Raw genomic sequence first — 16588 nt, forward strand, 5'->3', positions numbered from 1 at the left:
ACACAAAATTTAGCAACTGATAACACTAAAATTTGTTGATCTTAGCTTAACTTGTATCAATAGAATATGAAACAAAACTGATAGAAAGTTTTATGATCACACTGCACTGCCTTTATCTTTTTCTTAAAAACAGCATTATTTTTAGTTTGATTTTCTAAGGGTTTTTTTCTTTATTAGCATATTCCGTGCAGGCATGTGTTATCTCTTCCCATCCTAAGGGCCTAAGCCCTCAAGTTAAAAGTCCTAAGGCCAACATGATTATGTACAAAGGAACTTACTTTATAAAAGTTCATTAGCATCAGTAACAATAGTAATACAATAGTATTCACCAACAAGTGTCCAACATCATGTAGATTTACATAGCTTTGCTACAAAACCAAAGCATTTCTACAAACTTCTGGCTGTCAATATAAGGGAAATAACCATTTTTCTAGACTGTTAAGGAAAAAAATGCACCATTGAGCCATTTAGTCATTCCTAGCCAAGATTTTCTTTGTGTAACAAAATACATTCTCACTCAGCATTACAAGTTTTTTACAGTTTTAATATATTGTTCTAGAAGATGGGGTTTTTTGTTTAACATGGTCTTCAGTTTTAAGTTACTATTTCAAACAGAATAAGTACTTGTAGATCAGATAGAAAACTTTTGTCAAGAATGAATTGTAAAGTAAATTATCCTTCCACTGAGCCCACACGGCTGTTTTTTGCCACTTTTTCCAAAGGTTTTATTTAAACACACACAACGAGAACACATTGCTGTTTTATGTGAAAAGCAAGCAACCCTCCACTGCCAAAGCCGGTGTTTCACACATGGACAGGGGAAAAAAGAAGTAAATAAACTCTTGAGAGGCCATTTGTTTGCATAAGTTAATATCTGAGAAATTAATACACTCAAAACTGTGCTCATCTTCACCTAAAAAGTAAGGTCAGTTCCCAGCATCAGCAGGTCCAGTGAGTCTCACTGTCAATTAGAATGGAACATGGCACAAAACCATTAAATACATCACATGAACTCAAGATTTCAAGAAAAAGGATCTTCCTGAACTCGACTCATGGCACTCTGAACAAACAGCAGTGCATGGATAAAGGCTCTAGACTTTGAAAAGTATTAAAATCAGAACTCAGAAACTATTTTATAGTTGCATAATGTTGCAAAAGCTAGGAGTTAGCAAATTCTGTAAGTTTGTACAGAAGTTATTCTGAAGCACAATTACTGGATTTTAAACTGACTGAAAATATTATCCAATCTTCTTAGAGATTACTCTCCTAAGTAATTTTTTCATCCTGCAGATTAATACTTTACATAGAATACAAAATGCACTTTGAGAACAAATCAGTAAGATGGAGCAGATACAACATTAAGATGGAGCCAGATTAACACTAGGGGAAAGTTTAGGTAGTAGGGCTTTAAGTGGGCTACTAATAACGTACTTCAACTAACCTCCATCTAAAAAAAAAAAAAAATTCCAGACTGTTCTCTAAATCAAACTTGTTAAAAAAAACAAACAACCCAAACCAAAAACAACCACATAGAAAACAAAATGAACAAAACCCATACTTGCCTATCTTATCTTATTTTAGAACAAAAGAATGACTTTTACATATTTTGTATTCTTTGGCAGGGAATCTATGAAACCAGAACACGTCCTGACAAGTTGAACCTTTGCTGAGAAGTGTTCATAGTCGTAAACTCATTTATAATGTGTTATGTGGGAGATGCCAAGTCACAACAATTTGAAAGTCAACAACATGGAATGTACCAACAGATTTATGAAGGAAAACAGTAGCAGTTATTTACACGTTCAGGGTAGCTAACTGCTCTTTATGGATTAGGTCTCCCTGTATAAATTAGAAAACTACAAAATGTCAGAACTGGGAGAAATCTCCATTTTCTGTAAAAGTTCAAGTGAAAACACCTTTGCAGCACTTTCCTTAGACAATTGCGTATTGTTCGTATAAAAGGTCTCTTATCCTATAGAAGTCCTGACAGAGACAGCCTTCCAATCCAATGCGCCCTGTTTCAGTCTGCAACAAAAGACATGTTTTGATTTATTATCTTTACACTGAGAAACTTAATTTTCATTTAGAATATTATTTACCGAAGAGTTTAAGACACAGAACACCTACCCTGCGAACAGCCACCAGATTGTTGCACACAAGCACTCCTCCCACAAATTCAGCTTGTATACCTTCTCGCAAGAGAACCTGCTTGAAGTCAGACAGTCTTGGCTCATTCATAAACACAGACTGATGTCCAAGAACCTTGAAAACAACACACACAATTTTAATACTTCTGTTTAAGACCTTCCATTTTTACAAAGATCTCATTATTGCGTAGGCAGCAGCGTGGCCTAGACTATACAACTATAAATTACAGAAGACAAATGGAAAGCTGACAATGAAGATCCCTCTTCCAAGCCATGCCATGCCAGGGACAGAGCTGTAGTAAGCTGTACTGCTGATCAGTGCATACTTCTGTGATGGTTGTCATGAATTTGAACAGACTTTAGAGTTGTCTCCACAGTCATCTAGCTCCTAGAAAAGACTACACTTAGGACTGTGAAATAGTATCTTAAAAAGCAACTCTAGGATTAAAAAGCATTGGAATCATTCAACGAAAAGATAAAATGATATCTCCTCACACGCCAAGTATTTTAAGAGTAAAGACAAATTTACAGAAAAGCTAAATTCAATGAACTCTCAAATCACTACTGTAGAAGCAGATATATGAATGTCAAAGATCTGTATCTCAAGGATATAAAGTATTTTCCACAGCATTGACAAAACATAATAAAATCCCAAAGTGACTAAACACCATAAATACGCTAATTAAAATCTTTCCTTCATAAATAGATGGCTCTGTATGCTAGGCACTGTTAGTGGAAGTGAAAGACCATCCTCACTGATAAGCATTAAAATCTGAACAAAGAACAGCACCAGGTTTAACAAAGAGAAAACCAAACACGAAAACCCAGTTTCAGTCAGGCTTCCAGTTGAGTTAAGATCGGTATCCACTTCTAAGCACTAGAAAAACACAAATGAATGCAGAGCTCTTCATAAAAGAAATTCAGATCAGCATCATTCTGTACCTCATGAGGTGGTAGAGGTTCCAAAGTAGGGATGATTTCACTCTCCTCACACATCTCCTTGTCATCGTCACCAAAGAGGCTTTTCATGGCCTTCTGCTGCGCAATCACACTCGAGTCTGAAGAAGGCACGTCCACTTGCATCTCTAAGTCTTCGTCTTCCCTCAACTCTCCCTCTTCCAAAATAACTCCAGTATCCACTTTTGAAACCCGCATATCCAGAACACCATCTATCCAAGCTAACTCAGCATCCTTGGCTTTACAGAATTGAAGGGAGCTGACAAGAGAGTCTTTTAACCTGACCTGGGTTGCACAAAAATAAAAGCAGCAGAGATCAATACCTTTCTTGTCTTTGTTAAAATAAAAAAGAATACATATGACTGCAAGCCTGAGCTATATTTACAGCAAGAGCAATAATTTCCTTTTAAAAAACCAGAAACCTTTTTTTGCAGCCATGGAGTTCCTTAGCTGGTCTTAGCAAATCCGTGAAAAGTTTCTATAGATACATTTAGGTTATTGAAGAGCAGTTCCAAATTTCAACCCTCCAAAAAATGATAATTAATATTTTATTGTAAGAAAGGATTTTGTAAATATCAGACTTCAGAGTGACCTTACTCTGATTCCTCTGGTGCACTCTAGGACTTTAAGCTCTACTCTTAGAGACTGTTCTCCACGTAAGATGGCACACGATTCCCACAGTGGAATCAAGGCTGCAACTGTTTGAAGGATACAGCAACTATCTACCCATCTGCAGCACGGTCCACTCAAAAGACACTGCAGTTCTGATGCTTCACTCATATCTATTATTTTCAAATTCAACGTCTCCACTGTACTTCTCCTGTGTCATTTCTAACACACTAGTAATTCCCACAGCTTTTTAAAAAAACCAAAAAACCCCATCAACAACTAACAGACAAAATGCAGAAAACAAGCCGTTTCAAGTCTGAATTTTCTGCTTCCTACAGGGTAAGACATTTTGCTCTGGAAAGAAGCAGAAGCACCTTTTTCAACAATTCCACCAGTATTTTTCTATTAACTTAAAAAGGATAAAGGAATAAAGGACTAATGCAAAAAGTTCCTCTGGAGACACTTCCCTCTAAACAATTTCAAAAACTAAACTGGGACCTCACACAATTTTTACAAAATTCACACAAGCTATCCAAGTTTCCTTATTTAGAACTTAATATATTGCATTTAATTTTCATGGCTAGCACAGAGCAATACATTATCACAACCTCATTTTTCAAGTTTCATCATATAAGCTGTTTTTTGAGGGTATGGGTGTCTTATTTATTTTTATTGTTAACTTGCTCCTAACTTTACATATTTATTCTTAGGTACTGTTTAAGTATGAAGAATTTTTTTTTCTCTTTGCTCTCTAAGGCTCCCTTTCAGATTTCAAAGAGAATCCTGGATTGCAACTAGTATACAATGGTACTTTAAATAAAGGCATTATAAATTTATTAATACTTCAAAAAAGTAAACTGATGTTCCCATGGACACCAGCCTTGCCTTTTGCACTACAGGTAAAAACACACTGATCCCATGTTTAAGCTTTCAAACACTAATGAATAATAAGCATCAGAAGAATGTTTACCTAGAACACAGAAAAACACTAATGCCTTGATCACACAAAACCAATTGTACACACAGGTAGTTCCTCCTCTCTTCTCCCAAGGAAGTGAGGGCCAAATCGGAGTCTGCCAATACAGCTCTACAACAATCCACAGCAGTCTCACAGCTAACAAATTCCAGCACCTTACCTGGTAAATGTGAGTTTCGCTGGTTGCATCTACAGTTTCATGAAGTTTGGGCATGTAAACTTTAATATCTTTTCCACCAAAAGCTCTGCAACATTCTGCAAGGTCCTGACTGGCCTCAGGTGGTCCATGGACAATGACCAGTTGTCTTGGTTTCATTTGGTTAATAATTTTTTTAATTGAGTCCCCATCTGAGCGTCCTTCATAGTCAATGTATGTAACTCTGGCTCTAGTTTGAATTAAAAATCATTATTTTTTAGTTTAAAAGATTAAACCTTTGAGTGCTCCAAAATACTTAGTCTAAAGACAGAAGATATTTTTAAACTTTTCTACATCAGCAAAAGCTATCAGCACAAGGTATATTACGGATGAGTAAAACACAGAGTTGTGAAATATCAGCATGTATTGTGTATTTAACACTATAAATTCAAAAAATTCAATTACAGAGTTATCCAGAACATGAGATAAGCACATTTGAATATGTTACCCTTTTAACAAAATATGTTTTAGTATCTATGCTAACATATTATTGTATCATTTGTTCTACCTCTTCCAATCGTCTCCATCGGACAAACCAAATTTCTAAAGAGTGGGAAACCGTAAGACTCCATCCTGTTCTCCCAGAAAGACTAGTAGAAAACTTGGCTCAGGGAAAAAACAAACAAAAAGCAAGTCCTTTCCCAGTTTCTTAAATCCAAGCTATCCTTTTACCCAGTTCACACTGTACCCATGCCACGATTCTAGCAGAACTGACGAGAACAAAGTCACTCACTTAATTTCCATGGATTCTGTTGCAGAAATACATTTGGTAGGAACATCTGATAAATCCTGGTCCATAGGCTCCTCTCCATTTGTCAAACCAGACTCTAATTTGCTTTTTTCTTCTTCTGTTGCTTGAAGTTCTGGAACTAGAAAATCCTCAGGTCTAAAGAATAAAAAGCATTTTGCTTTTAATAGTCTTAGAGTAAAACCAAAGCACTATATAATATAAAACCAAACAATGCTAACTACTACTGAGATTTTTTACAACTGTTATTGCCAACAATTTTATTATGTTTGCCTTCACTATTTCCATACTTGAACAGAGCTCATTTGGGAAATATCACCTTCCTATCTTAAAAAAGAACTTTAATAACTTGGGAAATACTAGCAAGTCAAGAATTTCTAGCAAGTATTCCTTATACAGAGAGGACAAATATCACTAGATTTTTCGAGGATGAACAGTGTTTTTCCCCTCATACATTTTTCAACATGTGTGTAATTTAAAGCAGAAAAAAGTCATGTTAAAAAAATTTTAAATCTTCTATCTTATAAGATTAAAAAAAGGCCTGGAGTGAAAATACATCCTAAGAGGTGTGAACACAGATCAAGGATCAGCACTTTGCAGCTTCAATCCTATCATAAGCTTCCTGTGAGACTTAGCAGTTGGAAAGAGTATATAACAGTGGTGGCAAAATAGACAAAATGATGATTTTTTTTTTTAATTACTTCTATTTTTTAATTATTTCATAGCTACTACATGTTAGTATACATTGTCACCACACACTTGATAATCTCGCCGTATTCATCCCATTTAATTCTTTCTTCAGGGGCTGGAAACATTGGATAAGATTTCTTTGCCTGTTTGAAGAAGCTTCCTTTTCGGCTACCTTCGCCTTTCATCATCAAATCGTGTTTGGTTTTATGTACAGTTGGCTGATCAATATCCTCTTCAGCATCACTCTCATCACTGGAATCGATATCTGCCCTGAAATGACATTCCAAAAAAAACCAACCTAGCACTTCTTTTTTAATTCGGGTTTCATATTACGTAAACACACTGACTGGAAAATAACAGCTGACATAACACTAACCCAGACCAAGGGCAGTTTATGTATCGGAGAGAGAGCTCACAGTCAAATGGCAGATGAAACAGGCCTATCAGAACAACAGATTGAAGACAACCACAACCCTCAGTGCCCCCAGACAAGTCTACCAAAACTATAATTTTCATTTATCCCTGTAAACAGTATAAGGAGCAGAATGATCACACAGAAATCCCAACTCGAATCGTACCAGCAGAATGCAAGAACACCAAATACACTTACTCTTTAGACTGCTCTAACTTCTTAGCTGCTTCTTTCTTTAGCTTCTCCTTTTCTAGGTAATCTTCAAGTTCTTTTCCTTCCAACTTGACACGTTTTCTCAACTGAAGATAGAATTAAAATTAATGTTATTGTGAGTAGTTGACATGATTTTAATACTTCTCCTACATACTGCTGCTAAGAATATTTGTACTTAGGTACCAAGGGCAAGTACAACTTGTATGTCACATACAAGACACGATTATGCAAATGTGCAGCACATCTGCAAGGGAACATTGTGATATTATCAATCAAGAGAGTCTACGTTAACAGAAAAGCATTTTTAAAAATATTAAAATCAATTAAGCGTTACAAAAAGTTCTTGAAACACCTTCAGGAAATCTCTCTCCAACAAATGAAGGCAAATACTCTGAGATGACCAGTGGTTTTTAAGTTTTCTATCAGTAACATCAAACCAGAAGAACCTGGCAAAGTCATACTAGTTGGCAAAACAATGGTAAGTTTTTTTTCTTGTTTTCTGAAAATCAAATTAGAATATAGGTCACTTTGAATTAAACTAAATTCTAGTAATAATCTAACACTGTAATTCAGTGCTTTCAGTCAAACTAAATCTAAAATAAAGCTACTTCATCAGGATTGAAATTATCACTGCAATCACAGGGGACTCCCACAAATCAACAACATCTACCAGAGAGAAGTAGACACAGGTATATAGATTACTGAAAACAAGAACAAAAATTGTGTTATAATTTCTACAGTTTGCTTATCTTCCTAACCCTGGTGGGATATATTATACTAATTTGACTTGGTTCTCCCCTCATCCAAACCAGGACTATTTTCCAGTAAGACTAATCCACCGTATATGGTGATCTGTACATCAACTGCAAGCAGATTTTTTTCTACTATAACAAAAACAGGAAGGGAAGTGTTGCCTAAAGATAAATATGTAGAAAGAACTTCATGCTCAGTTCAGTGGAGTATTAATTTTGCCATACCACCAAAAAGTTCCCAATATGAGACATATTTTTATGTATGTTTATCCACAACTGACTAAATATGCACCAAGACTGGTTTCAGATTTCTCTCCGTCACTAGAAGTGTTCTCAGATCAAAAAGGAAAGTTAAGTTCAGTTTTGCCCATATTCCCCCAGATGGCCAACAGTAAAAAACTTTGAGATATAGAGACAATTCTTACCTCAATATCTATAACTTTTTCAGAGGGATTATCAATCAGGAATCGTGCTAATGTTCCAGGTGTAGTGCGGTAAGTTAAAATTATAGAGTTTTTGGAATCCTGGCACCATTGAATGAAAAGATCTCTAGAAAACCCACACTCCAAGTCAGGCTGACTGGCAAGAACAACTTTTGGACTAGGCACTCGAGCCAGATCAGACAGACTGTGACATAAGGAGAGATGGCGGAACTGAAAAGGGTTGTTTCTCTTGTCTTCAAAGCACCTCATCAACTTGTCACTCATCCACTCAACCTAAAATATGTAGTAACAAAAAGTTATCTGTAAGAATACAAGTTCTACAATTAATGTACAAACACAATGTGAAGTACAGGATGCAATATGCTCATGATTACATCAATGCTTCTCATTATTCATTATAAGAATAGAAATAATGCTGAGCATAAACAACACCTACAAATACTCTACAACAAACAAATACTTTAAGTCCTCCTTTTCAACAGCTATAAACTTGCTAACAAGTCTTGTGATAAAAAGAGAAACGAGTATCAACAAACACGCCCATAGCCATGACTGGACTGTTACTTGATCAAAAGAATTGAGACACAAATATGGACTACAGAATAAAGACACTCCCCCAGTATTTTCCATTTTTTACTGTGAAAAAGAAAAGCTTTTGCATACACATTCCATTTTTCTTCATAGTTGCATTTCAAAACCAAAACAAACCTGTGATTTAGAGAATTCCACTACATTGTAGCTGACATTATTCAGAAGTGCTAGAGAGTAGACTCCCAACCCTGCATCTTTTGTTCTCCAGATCTGATCAAGAAGCTGAGCAAGTTCCAGAACTCTGCCTGCTGTATCCACGGCTATCAATACATTTCCATCACCTCGTAATGTCTCCAAAACATTAGCTGAGAAGAATTAAAAACAAAATAAAAGCCTACTTATACTTTGAACCAAAGTTAGAATGTTTGTGGTGTAGCTTGGGGTTTTTTTGTTTGTTATACCACTCTAGCAATCATAATCAAAAGCATACTGCACACAGAAATAAACTGAACTTCAAAAGACATCCAAAGCCACATTTCCACCAAAATTAAATGGAGCTGGAGCTTTCTCTGAAGATCTCACTGCCTTGATACTTTTTCTTTCCATTTTTTTTTTAATTAAAAAACGTCAGTAAAACGGAGTTTAAAAAAAAGAATGTGATGAGGAAGGTAATTTAAAAATCCCTGAAGTGATTTATCAATACTGCGTAAAATGCACTGCTTTCAAATACGGTTCGTTGTTTTTAGGAAAACATTTAACTCACAGGATCAGTACCACCAGAAAAGAGTAATTCAAAATTTGTTAACTTTTGATAAGGGTTCTTAGTTTAGATGCTGATGAATTTCGCACAGAAAAATAAATTGCAGTGGCTAATAAACCACATTAGTGCTATGTTTCAAGCCCAAACAATACATACTCAGCAGCTGTTCATCCCTTTGCTTCCTCCTGGGTTGCACATAAGTAGCATTAAATGAATCTGTAATAAGCAACGAAGGCCTGCTCAACATTTCCAAGGAACATCCGTTCAGATGGCTGTGGAAAAAAGGCAATAATCTCACTTTTTGCATTTCTACTTTATGAGAAAAAATAAGACAGCTAGCTTCCAGATATTTGCATGTACAGAAATCCAACTCCTCAGCTGCTGAATGCTTCCTGCTTCAAACTTACAAAAAAAATAAATTAATAGAATAAAGAAACCCAGAGCCAATGCTTGTTTCAAACCAATTAATCTGGATGCAAGTAAAATTAGTGGTCTTACTAGAACTGGAAATGCACTTCTGCTTCCATACCTCTTTATCACACACTAAATGATGCATATCTAACATAATATATAAGAAACATTGCTATCTTGAACTTACATCTCCCTCTTGTGGTTGAAATCAACTGCATAAACAATTTCTTCCTCTCCATCCTTGACAATCTTCCAAATTGTGCCTCCTATCATGTGACCAGCTGGCAATGGTGTGATTGACAAACCATGTCCTTTGCCTACAAAAGTTTTCAGTATTTTAGATCCATTACATGTATTAAACCCCATTACTCTGAACAAGAGATAGTAACTTTAAACAACTGAATACCTAAATTATTAGTCAGACAAAAAGTCAACTTAAGTATGAAAAAGCAGTAATATCTGTCCTTCCCATCTAACCAGTAACTTCAAAATTTGTTGCAATTCACTTCTCTGTTTCCTCCAGGATAAAGAAACTAAAGTGAAGATCACTTCTTCCCTCCACCTCCCACCAATACTCAGAGGCACTGCAGAGCTGCTGAGACTATAGACCTAAACAACAGTAAATTATATAGCAAACATATCACATGAAAGCAAGTGCCCTGGTGAAACTCAGATCCCTCTCTGGGGCAACACTGAATGTTTACTGTATCATTCAATGTTGAGGTACTTAAGAGAAACTTATATAAATTACACAAACTAGAAGTTTTCCAGAATGACAAACACACAAGTCAAATCATAGCAGGAAAGGTGTTCAGGTGCTGTAGTCAGGGATGACAGAACTTTTCAGTATCCAATGCATTTTTTTTATGTGGTGTTGCTCCTTGTCACTGATACTAGCCAGCATCTTTGTCAGATTAAAATTAGACCACCCATGACCATTACTCACTGACTCTGCTGCATGAAGTGCACAGTAATAGTTAATAATTAAACATAATCTTCTCAAATACCTCCACTGAGTCTTTTCAAATCATCTCCATTAAACATGAAAAAAGTTAGTTGTTTAAAAAAAAGTTAGACACTAAAATTACTCTTTAGATGTAAAAATTGGCAGCATAGACAAAGCTTTGCTACAAATATCTTGAAAAGAGGCCAGTACTGTTTCAAGGATAATATCTTATTTCTATTTTTCAAAGAACAAGGTAAGTATTTTGGCAAGCACCATTCCATGAACTGTGAGATACTGCATCGCAGAGACAAAGTGCTGGTGGTCAGCCTGTATGTGTCCCTGTTCAAGAAGAGGGTTTCCACTTCATTCTGACCTTTGCATTCAATAAGAGTGAAAAGCTGCTGAGTCTCCAGCTGCCACAGTTCCTAGGAATCAACTACACTGAGTACAGTTGAGTCAGTGAAGACTCCTCATTAAATTAACCACATGCTGTAACTTCATCTCTGCAACATATCCCTGCTCTAGAAAGCTTTCCTTTGTGTTACTGATTATGAAAAGTTCTGAGGTATCTACCACTAGACATAAGTAAATGCTTTTAACAGACAGGAGCAAATCCCAAGAAAAGTTACAAAAACACAAAAGAGAAACAAATGTCTCCCAACACTCTTTGACAGGACCTCCTCCACATTAAGTGAAAATTCTACCCATTTCTACATATAATTACTGAGGCAAACATTCTGCTGCCCCAACACAGGGCTAATTCAATCAGCACTGCAAGATACAGAATGCAGAATTTACTGCCTTTAAAAATGTTACTTTAACTCTTAACGACTCTGTTGCCTTTAAATAAAAGTAATTTCTTGAGGCTTTGGGGACAACTTTACCTTTCAAATTCACAATCTGAGAAAACTTCAGCTGTTGTATCTTATCAAAGGCTGCATCTACATCATCCAATGTAAAGAGGGTGAAATCTTCAGTATTATGGCGGGACTAAAATAAAAAAAGAGGTACAGAGTATTCAAACACTCCACTATATCAAAGGTGTTGTGTATGAAAGTATCAACTTAAATGTACCTGGTAGAGATCATACATAAACATCTGTCCCATTTTATATACAGGAATAGTTGCATAAATGGCACAATTCAACCCCATTTTTCCAACTGCATATGGAAGTGCACCAAGGTGTAGAGGGTCGGGATGAGAAAGAAGAACAGCATCAACCTGGTGTACATGCCTATAAAGAAAGGGACAACAAAAGCCATTGAAAGGATTTCCATATGGTGTTATATACCTCCTATTAGAGCTATTTAGAGAATACATACACAGTCTGAATGCCAAACAACAAAACTGAAACCCTTCAAGGCTTGAAAAAGCTTTAAAAATCATAATTAAAAGTTACAGCTATTTCCTAACGTTTGAGTACTTAAAAATGCAAGTGACTTTTGAAAACATAACTTTGAAGTCTGAAAGATCTAAGTTTCACATCAAATTCCTGATTGAAAAGACCGTAATATATATGTGGACACTAGAAAGTAAATTTACTGAGAGACCAAAAATATTATCAGTGCAGATGTGCTACAAATGGTTTATACATCTAAAAACAGACCACAACTTATCTTCTGATAAGAAAGACCAACTAAAAGGACCAAAGACACAACAATTCTTACATTGATAAGGATCGAACCAAAATCTATTTCTTTAAAAAAACAGAAATGGTCAAATATATCATTTAAGAAAAGTGGCACATCATTTGGGGGGATTTTATTAATTTTAAAAACAGATTCTTTTTTTCTTGCAAAGTGTTGCATAAAATAAGAACTCAGATTAATAACTTTCTGCATTTCATAAGTGAAAAACTTGAGGGCATAAAACATACGTAACAAATGAAAATACAACTTGGGTTGAAAGCTTTTTGTTCCCTTGTATAGTAACTCGGGCACATACATTCTTCTCGATGGCTGTTATGAAAAAGTGAATTTTATCTAATTGCTTCTCAGATAATCAAAAAATTTTATAAATTATCCTTAGCACCTATTAATCCTCCATTAATAGACTTCAAACACTGCAAGACTATGAACGCTATAAAAGTGAATCTATAAAACTAGCATCATAAAGCTTAGTTTTTAGTTTCAATTCTAACTTGGTAATCAGCAAAGCTCCTTGCTGTACATCTGTAGAAGTTCAGTACTAAAGTCTAGATAGGTTTTCGTTTGTTGGCTGTTTTATTCCCTTTGCAGGGCTGGAGAACTGACAGAAGCCGTTTTCCTGACGGTCTGTTCAACTTGAAACAAAAGGCAAGAGTCAACCACTGTGTATTCAGTCTACACACGCTTAGGCTTCTTCCATTTAAAACTTAGTTAAGCATTCTAAATCAGTTTAGAGACAAGGTCAGTCTCCCATAAACTCTGCTGTGTCACATTTATGAAAAAAACCAAAACATCCAAGCCAAAACAAGCACAGAACAGCTTAAGAATTACAGTTAATAGATGTAACTAATTGGACCGACAAGAAAAAATCCCAAGTTTTTACTGGAAAGGCTTCAGCAGTGTGATTCCTTTCACATAAAACACACGCCAAACAAAAAATAAAAGAACAATTTTGGATTTAACACCACATACACATATCATTGCATGGAATTTTGGAAACTTTCAAGACAGGACAAGGCCTATTAAAAAAAAAAAAAAGGTGTATGAACTGAACTACTTACTTCCTCAGAGAATCAATAATATCCATAGAAAAGTTTTCATCCCAGCCACAGTCCAAAAGAAAACGAAATTCATCTACTTGCAACAGATAACAAAGGGCAGATTCCTCCTGCACCCCTGAAAGCGTAGTTAACTTGATAATCGATGTCATTTTCCTCTCCAAGTGTTTAATCTCCAAAAGAACTAATCTGAAGGGGGCAGAAGAAAATGTCTCATTTACTAACACAAAGAAAAAAGTCTATTTATTTAGATCTAGCTTCATACACTCCTGAAAATATGCAGGGTAACGGTGTTAACAATGTTCAATACAGCTGCTGGATACCAACTAAGTCTCAAATAGTAACGTTCTACCGTTATAGGTCTTCTGTTATAGAAAGAGGGGGTTTGTTGTTTGGGGGTTTTTTTACAATATATAACTGTATAAAGCTTAAAAACAAACAAACAAACAAAAACGATCGCTAGAAGCAGCGCAGTTAAGAGCAGCTTCCCGGGGCCGGACGGGGGCACTCGGAGATGGCGCACCCAGGGCCGCGACCCCTCCAACGCCCCGAGTAGGGGCACAGAGCCCGCGCTCCGCACGGGGGTCCGGGGCTCCAGCGCCCGCCGGGCCCCGCAATCCAGGCCCGGCCTGACAGGGCGAGTCTCGCCGGGTGGGAACGGCGTTTCGGGTACGAGCCCTGCGCCCACTGCAGTCGGTGAAGAAGAGGACGAGGAGGAAGCGGAGGACGAGAAGGAACAGCCGCTACCTGAGGCGCTCAGCCCGGCCCGGCGCGCGCCGCACCCGCCGCCATCTTGCGGGAGGCGGGGAGGAGGGGATGGGCAAGCGGAAGGGTGGCGGGCGGCACCACTGCTAGCCGGCCGGGGGGGGGAGGAAACGTGCCCCCCCCGGTCCTGCGTGGCCCATGGTCGCTCCCAGCCCGCCCGTTCCCAGTGCCCTTGGTGCGGCCGCAGCGGGGCCCGGCGGCGCGAGCGGCGGTAACGACGGGGCCGCGCGGAGGGCGGGAGCGCTGGGGGTGGTTCTGTGGGACCGATGTCACACTTCTGCGGGAGCCCCTCGCTCCCTCCCCAACCCCTTCGGCCGGGACACGGCGCCTCAGCCTCGGAGCTTTATGACGCTCTTGCCCCTGCGGCCAGAGTCGTGCGGGAGCGGTCGGGGTCCCAGGCGGGCGGGGGCAACGGAGCCAGGCAGTGGCGGGGCCCTGTCGCGGGGGAGCGCGGCCCGGGCCGCTCCCAGGGCCGGGGCCGGGGCCGGGGCCGGTGCGGGGGCAGTGCCTCCCGCCCGCTCCGCAGAGGGTGGGTGCGCGGCCGCCCCACAGCGGCCGCGGCGGGAGCGGCGGCGCCGGTGCCCGAGCGCGGGGCCTGGCTCTGGGGAACACTGCCGTGGTGTCGAGCTTAACTCCCTAACCTGGAAGGGATTGGTTGGGTTGGAAAGGTTTGCTGTGCCTGTTTATTCTGGAGAAGGGAAGACTGAGAGGGGAGCTCATTGATGAATATAAATATCACAAACGCGGGTGCCGGGTGCATGGTGACAGACTCTTTTCAGTGGTGCCCAGCGATAGGACAAGGAGCAATGGCCATAAACTGAAACACAAGAAGTTCCACCTCAACACGAGGAAGAACTTTACGTTAAGTTTGGCGAAGATTGCAACAGGCGGCCCGGGGAGGTCATGGAGTCTCCCTCTTTGGAGGCATTCCATACCCACCTGGACACGTTCCTGTGTCACCTGCTCTGGGTGACCCTGCCTTGGCAGGCGGATTTGGACCAGATGATCTCCAGAGGTCCCTTCCAACCCTAACGATTCTGTGATCTTAGAAATGTCCTTTCTTATCTGTCAGCTCTCTACTGAATGTGCAGCTTGTCTTTCAGTCTTGATACAGGTAATAAGGCATCCATCTACAGGAGTTTAAATTATAGATGTGTTTGTTTTACATGGATGTGTTCTGTTTTACAGAACAGCAAACTTGTGTAGAGTTGCTTTAATGGGTAGGTAGCTCTTTAAAATGGAACTATTTCATCAGGGATATCTTAAAAGAGATGTTCTATTTCTCTCTCTGTTTTAGGATGAAATCCTCTTTCCAAGGGTGAAGAGTTAATTAGGATTATTTCTAGGAAACATAGGTATGGGTTTGAGAACAGCACATCTCTTAGGAAGTGTGTGATGGCCTTCATGTTTATTATGTGGTTGTAGAATCCTAGTAAGTGAGAGTAAAGGTGTCAAGTATGCAACAGTTTCCATGTGCAGATTTATTAGTAATTCTTACCTGTTATGCTTTTCTTTCTAGCAGTCATTATGGTGAATTTACCACAAGTTGTGCGTGATCACTGGGTCCACATCCTTGTTCCCTTGGGATTTGTGATTGGATGCTATTTGGACAGATGGAATGATGAAAAACTGTCAGCTTTCAGAAACAAGAGCTTATTATATAGAAGGTCTGCTTTATGATGCTTCTTAAATATATATATATCGTTATTTTGCAAAGTGCTTCTTTTTGAGAGTTTTAGATATGACCAAAAACCCCAACCGTCAAAATATTAAAGGAAAGAAATCCCTAAAAATTTCATCAAGCATTCATGAAGTGTTTTAGGTCACTAAATTGGGTCTTTAGGAGCCAACTTGTTTAGGAAAGAAAGGATTATTAACTGCTATCAAGTTCCTAGTCATGAAGTGTGTAGAACACTATTTTGTCTCTCTCTAAAAGTTCAGCGGGAAACACAGTGCTTGAATTTTAGTTTTCTGTCTTAAATTATCACATCACTTTTTAACTAAATACTTGTATGAATGTATGTTATTTAAAAATAATAACCAAGGTTTTAAAAATTAACTTCTTTTGGCAACTGCTATATCTTCACTGAATGATGTGATTATATCACCATCATCATGGCTGGGCTTCACGAAGGAGGATTTGGGAAGGTCTCTACCCACAGTTGCTACAAGCGCACTGGTGGCTAAAAAGGCCAAGATAGACAAGTCTGGTTGCAAAAGGCACAGCAGAAAGACTCCTTAGGAGGCATATTCTGCAAGACACGATCCTTTCTGCGTTGTCTTTTCTCCTCACGGGTGATCCTGCGTGCGTTCTCAAAGGCATCAGTA

At 38.4% G+C, this 16588-nt stretch overlaps 2 protein-coding genes across 3 annotated transcripts in view; one reads left to right on the forward strand and one right to left on the reverse strand.

Annotated features, from left to right (window-relative positions):
- Positions 1-276: 276 nt before the first annotated feature.
- Positions 277-14357, reverse strand: CPSF2 (cleavage and polyadenylation specific factor 2). The gene is made up of 15 exons (XM_017813799.1): positions 14243-14357; positions 13499-13684; positions 11866-12025; positions 11676-11781; positions 10033-10162; positions 9591-9706; positions 8852-9039; positions 8126-8416; positions 6934-7034; positions 6393-6593; positions 5619-5771; positions 4850-5075; positions 3090-3389; positions 2128-2262; positions 277-2025 (listed from the first exon to the last, which is right to left on the reverse strand). The coding sequence occupies exons 2-15, from the start codon at positions 13645-13647 to the stop codon at positions 1933-1935; spliced, it is 2349 nt and encodes a 782-aa protein (XP_017669288.1). The 5' UTR covers positions 13648-13684; positions 14243-14357; the 3' UTR covers positions 277-1932.
- NDUFB1 (NADH:ubiquinone oxidoreductase subunit B1) overlaps positions 14343-16588 on the forward strand; it is a 3913-nt gene continuing 1667 nt past the window's right edge. The window contains exons 1-2 of one of the 2 annotated variants that reach the window (XM_017813811.1): positions 14343-14471; positions 15780-15927. In XM_017813811.1, the coding sequence (XP_017669300.1) occupies positions 14399-14471; positions 15780-15927 (221 nt within the window). In that variant the 5' untranslated portion in view covers positions 14343-14398. The remainder of the gene's footprint in view (positions 14472-15779; positions 15928-16588) is intronic. The other variant, XM_017813812.1, reaches the window with a different exon arrangement.

This window comes from Lepidothrix coronata, unplaced genomic scaffold, assembly GCF_001604755.1.
Source record: "Lepidothrix coronata isolate B3197 unplaced genomic scaffold, Lepidothrix_coronata-1.0 Scaffold43, whole genome shotgun sequence".
In the NCBI taxonomy this organism is placed as follows: Eukaryota; Metazoa; Chordata; class Aves; order Passeriformes; family Pipridae; genus Lepidothrix; species Lepidothrix coronata.

What these genes read in the sequence shown, in the direction of transcription:
- CPSF2 (XM_017813799.1), bottom strand. Translation starts at nt 13,647, where the DNA reads ATGACATCGATTATCAAGTTAACTACGCTTTCAGGGGTGCAGGAGGAA. An exon ending in ATTATTGATTCTCTGAGGAA is followed by an intron (nt 12,026 to 13,498) that starts GTAAGTAGTTCA and finishes CTTTCTTTATAG; the next exon opens with GCATGTACACCAGGTTGATG. An exon ending in TGGAATTCTCTAAATCACAG is followed by an intron (nt 8,417 to 8,851) that starts GTTTGTTTTGGT and finishes TACATATTTTAG; the next exon opens with GTTGAGTGGATGAGTGACAA.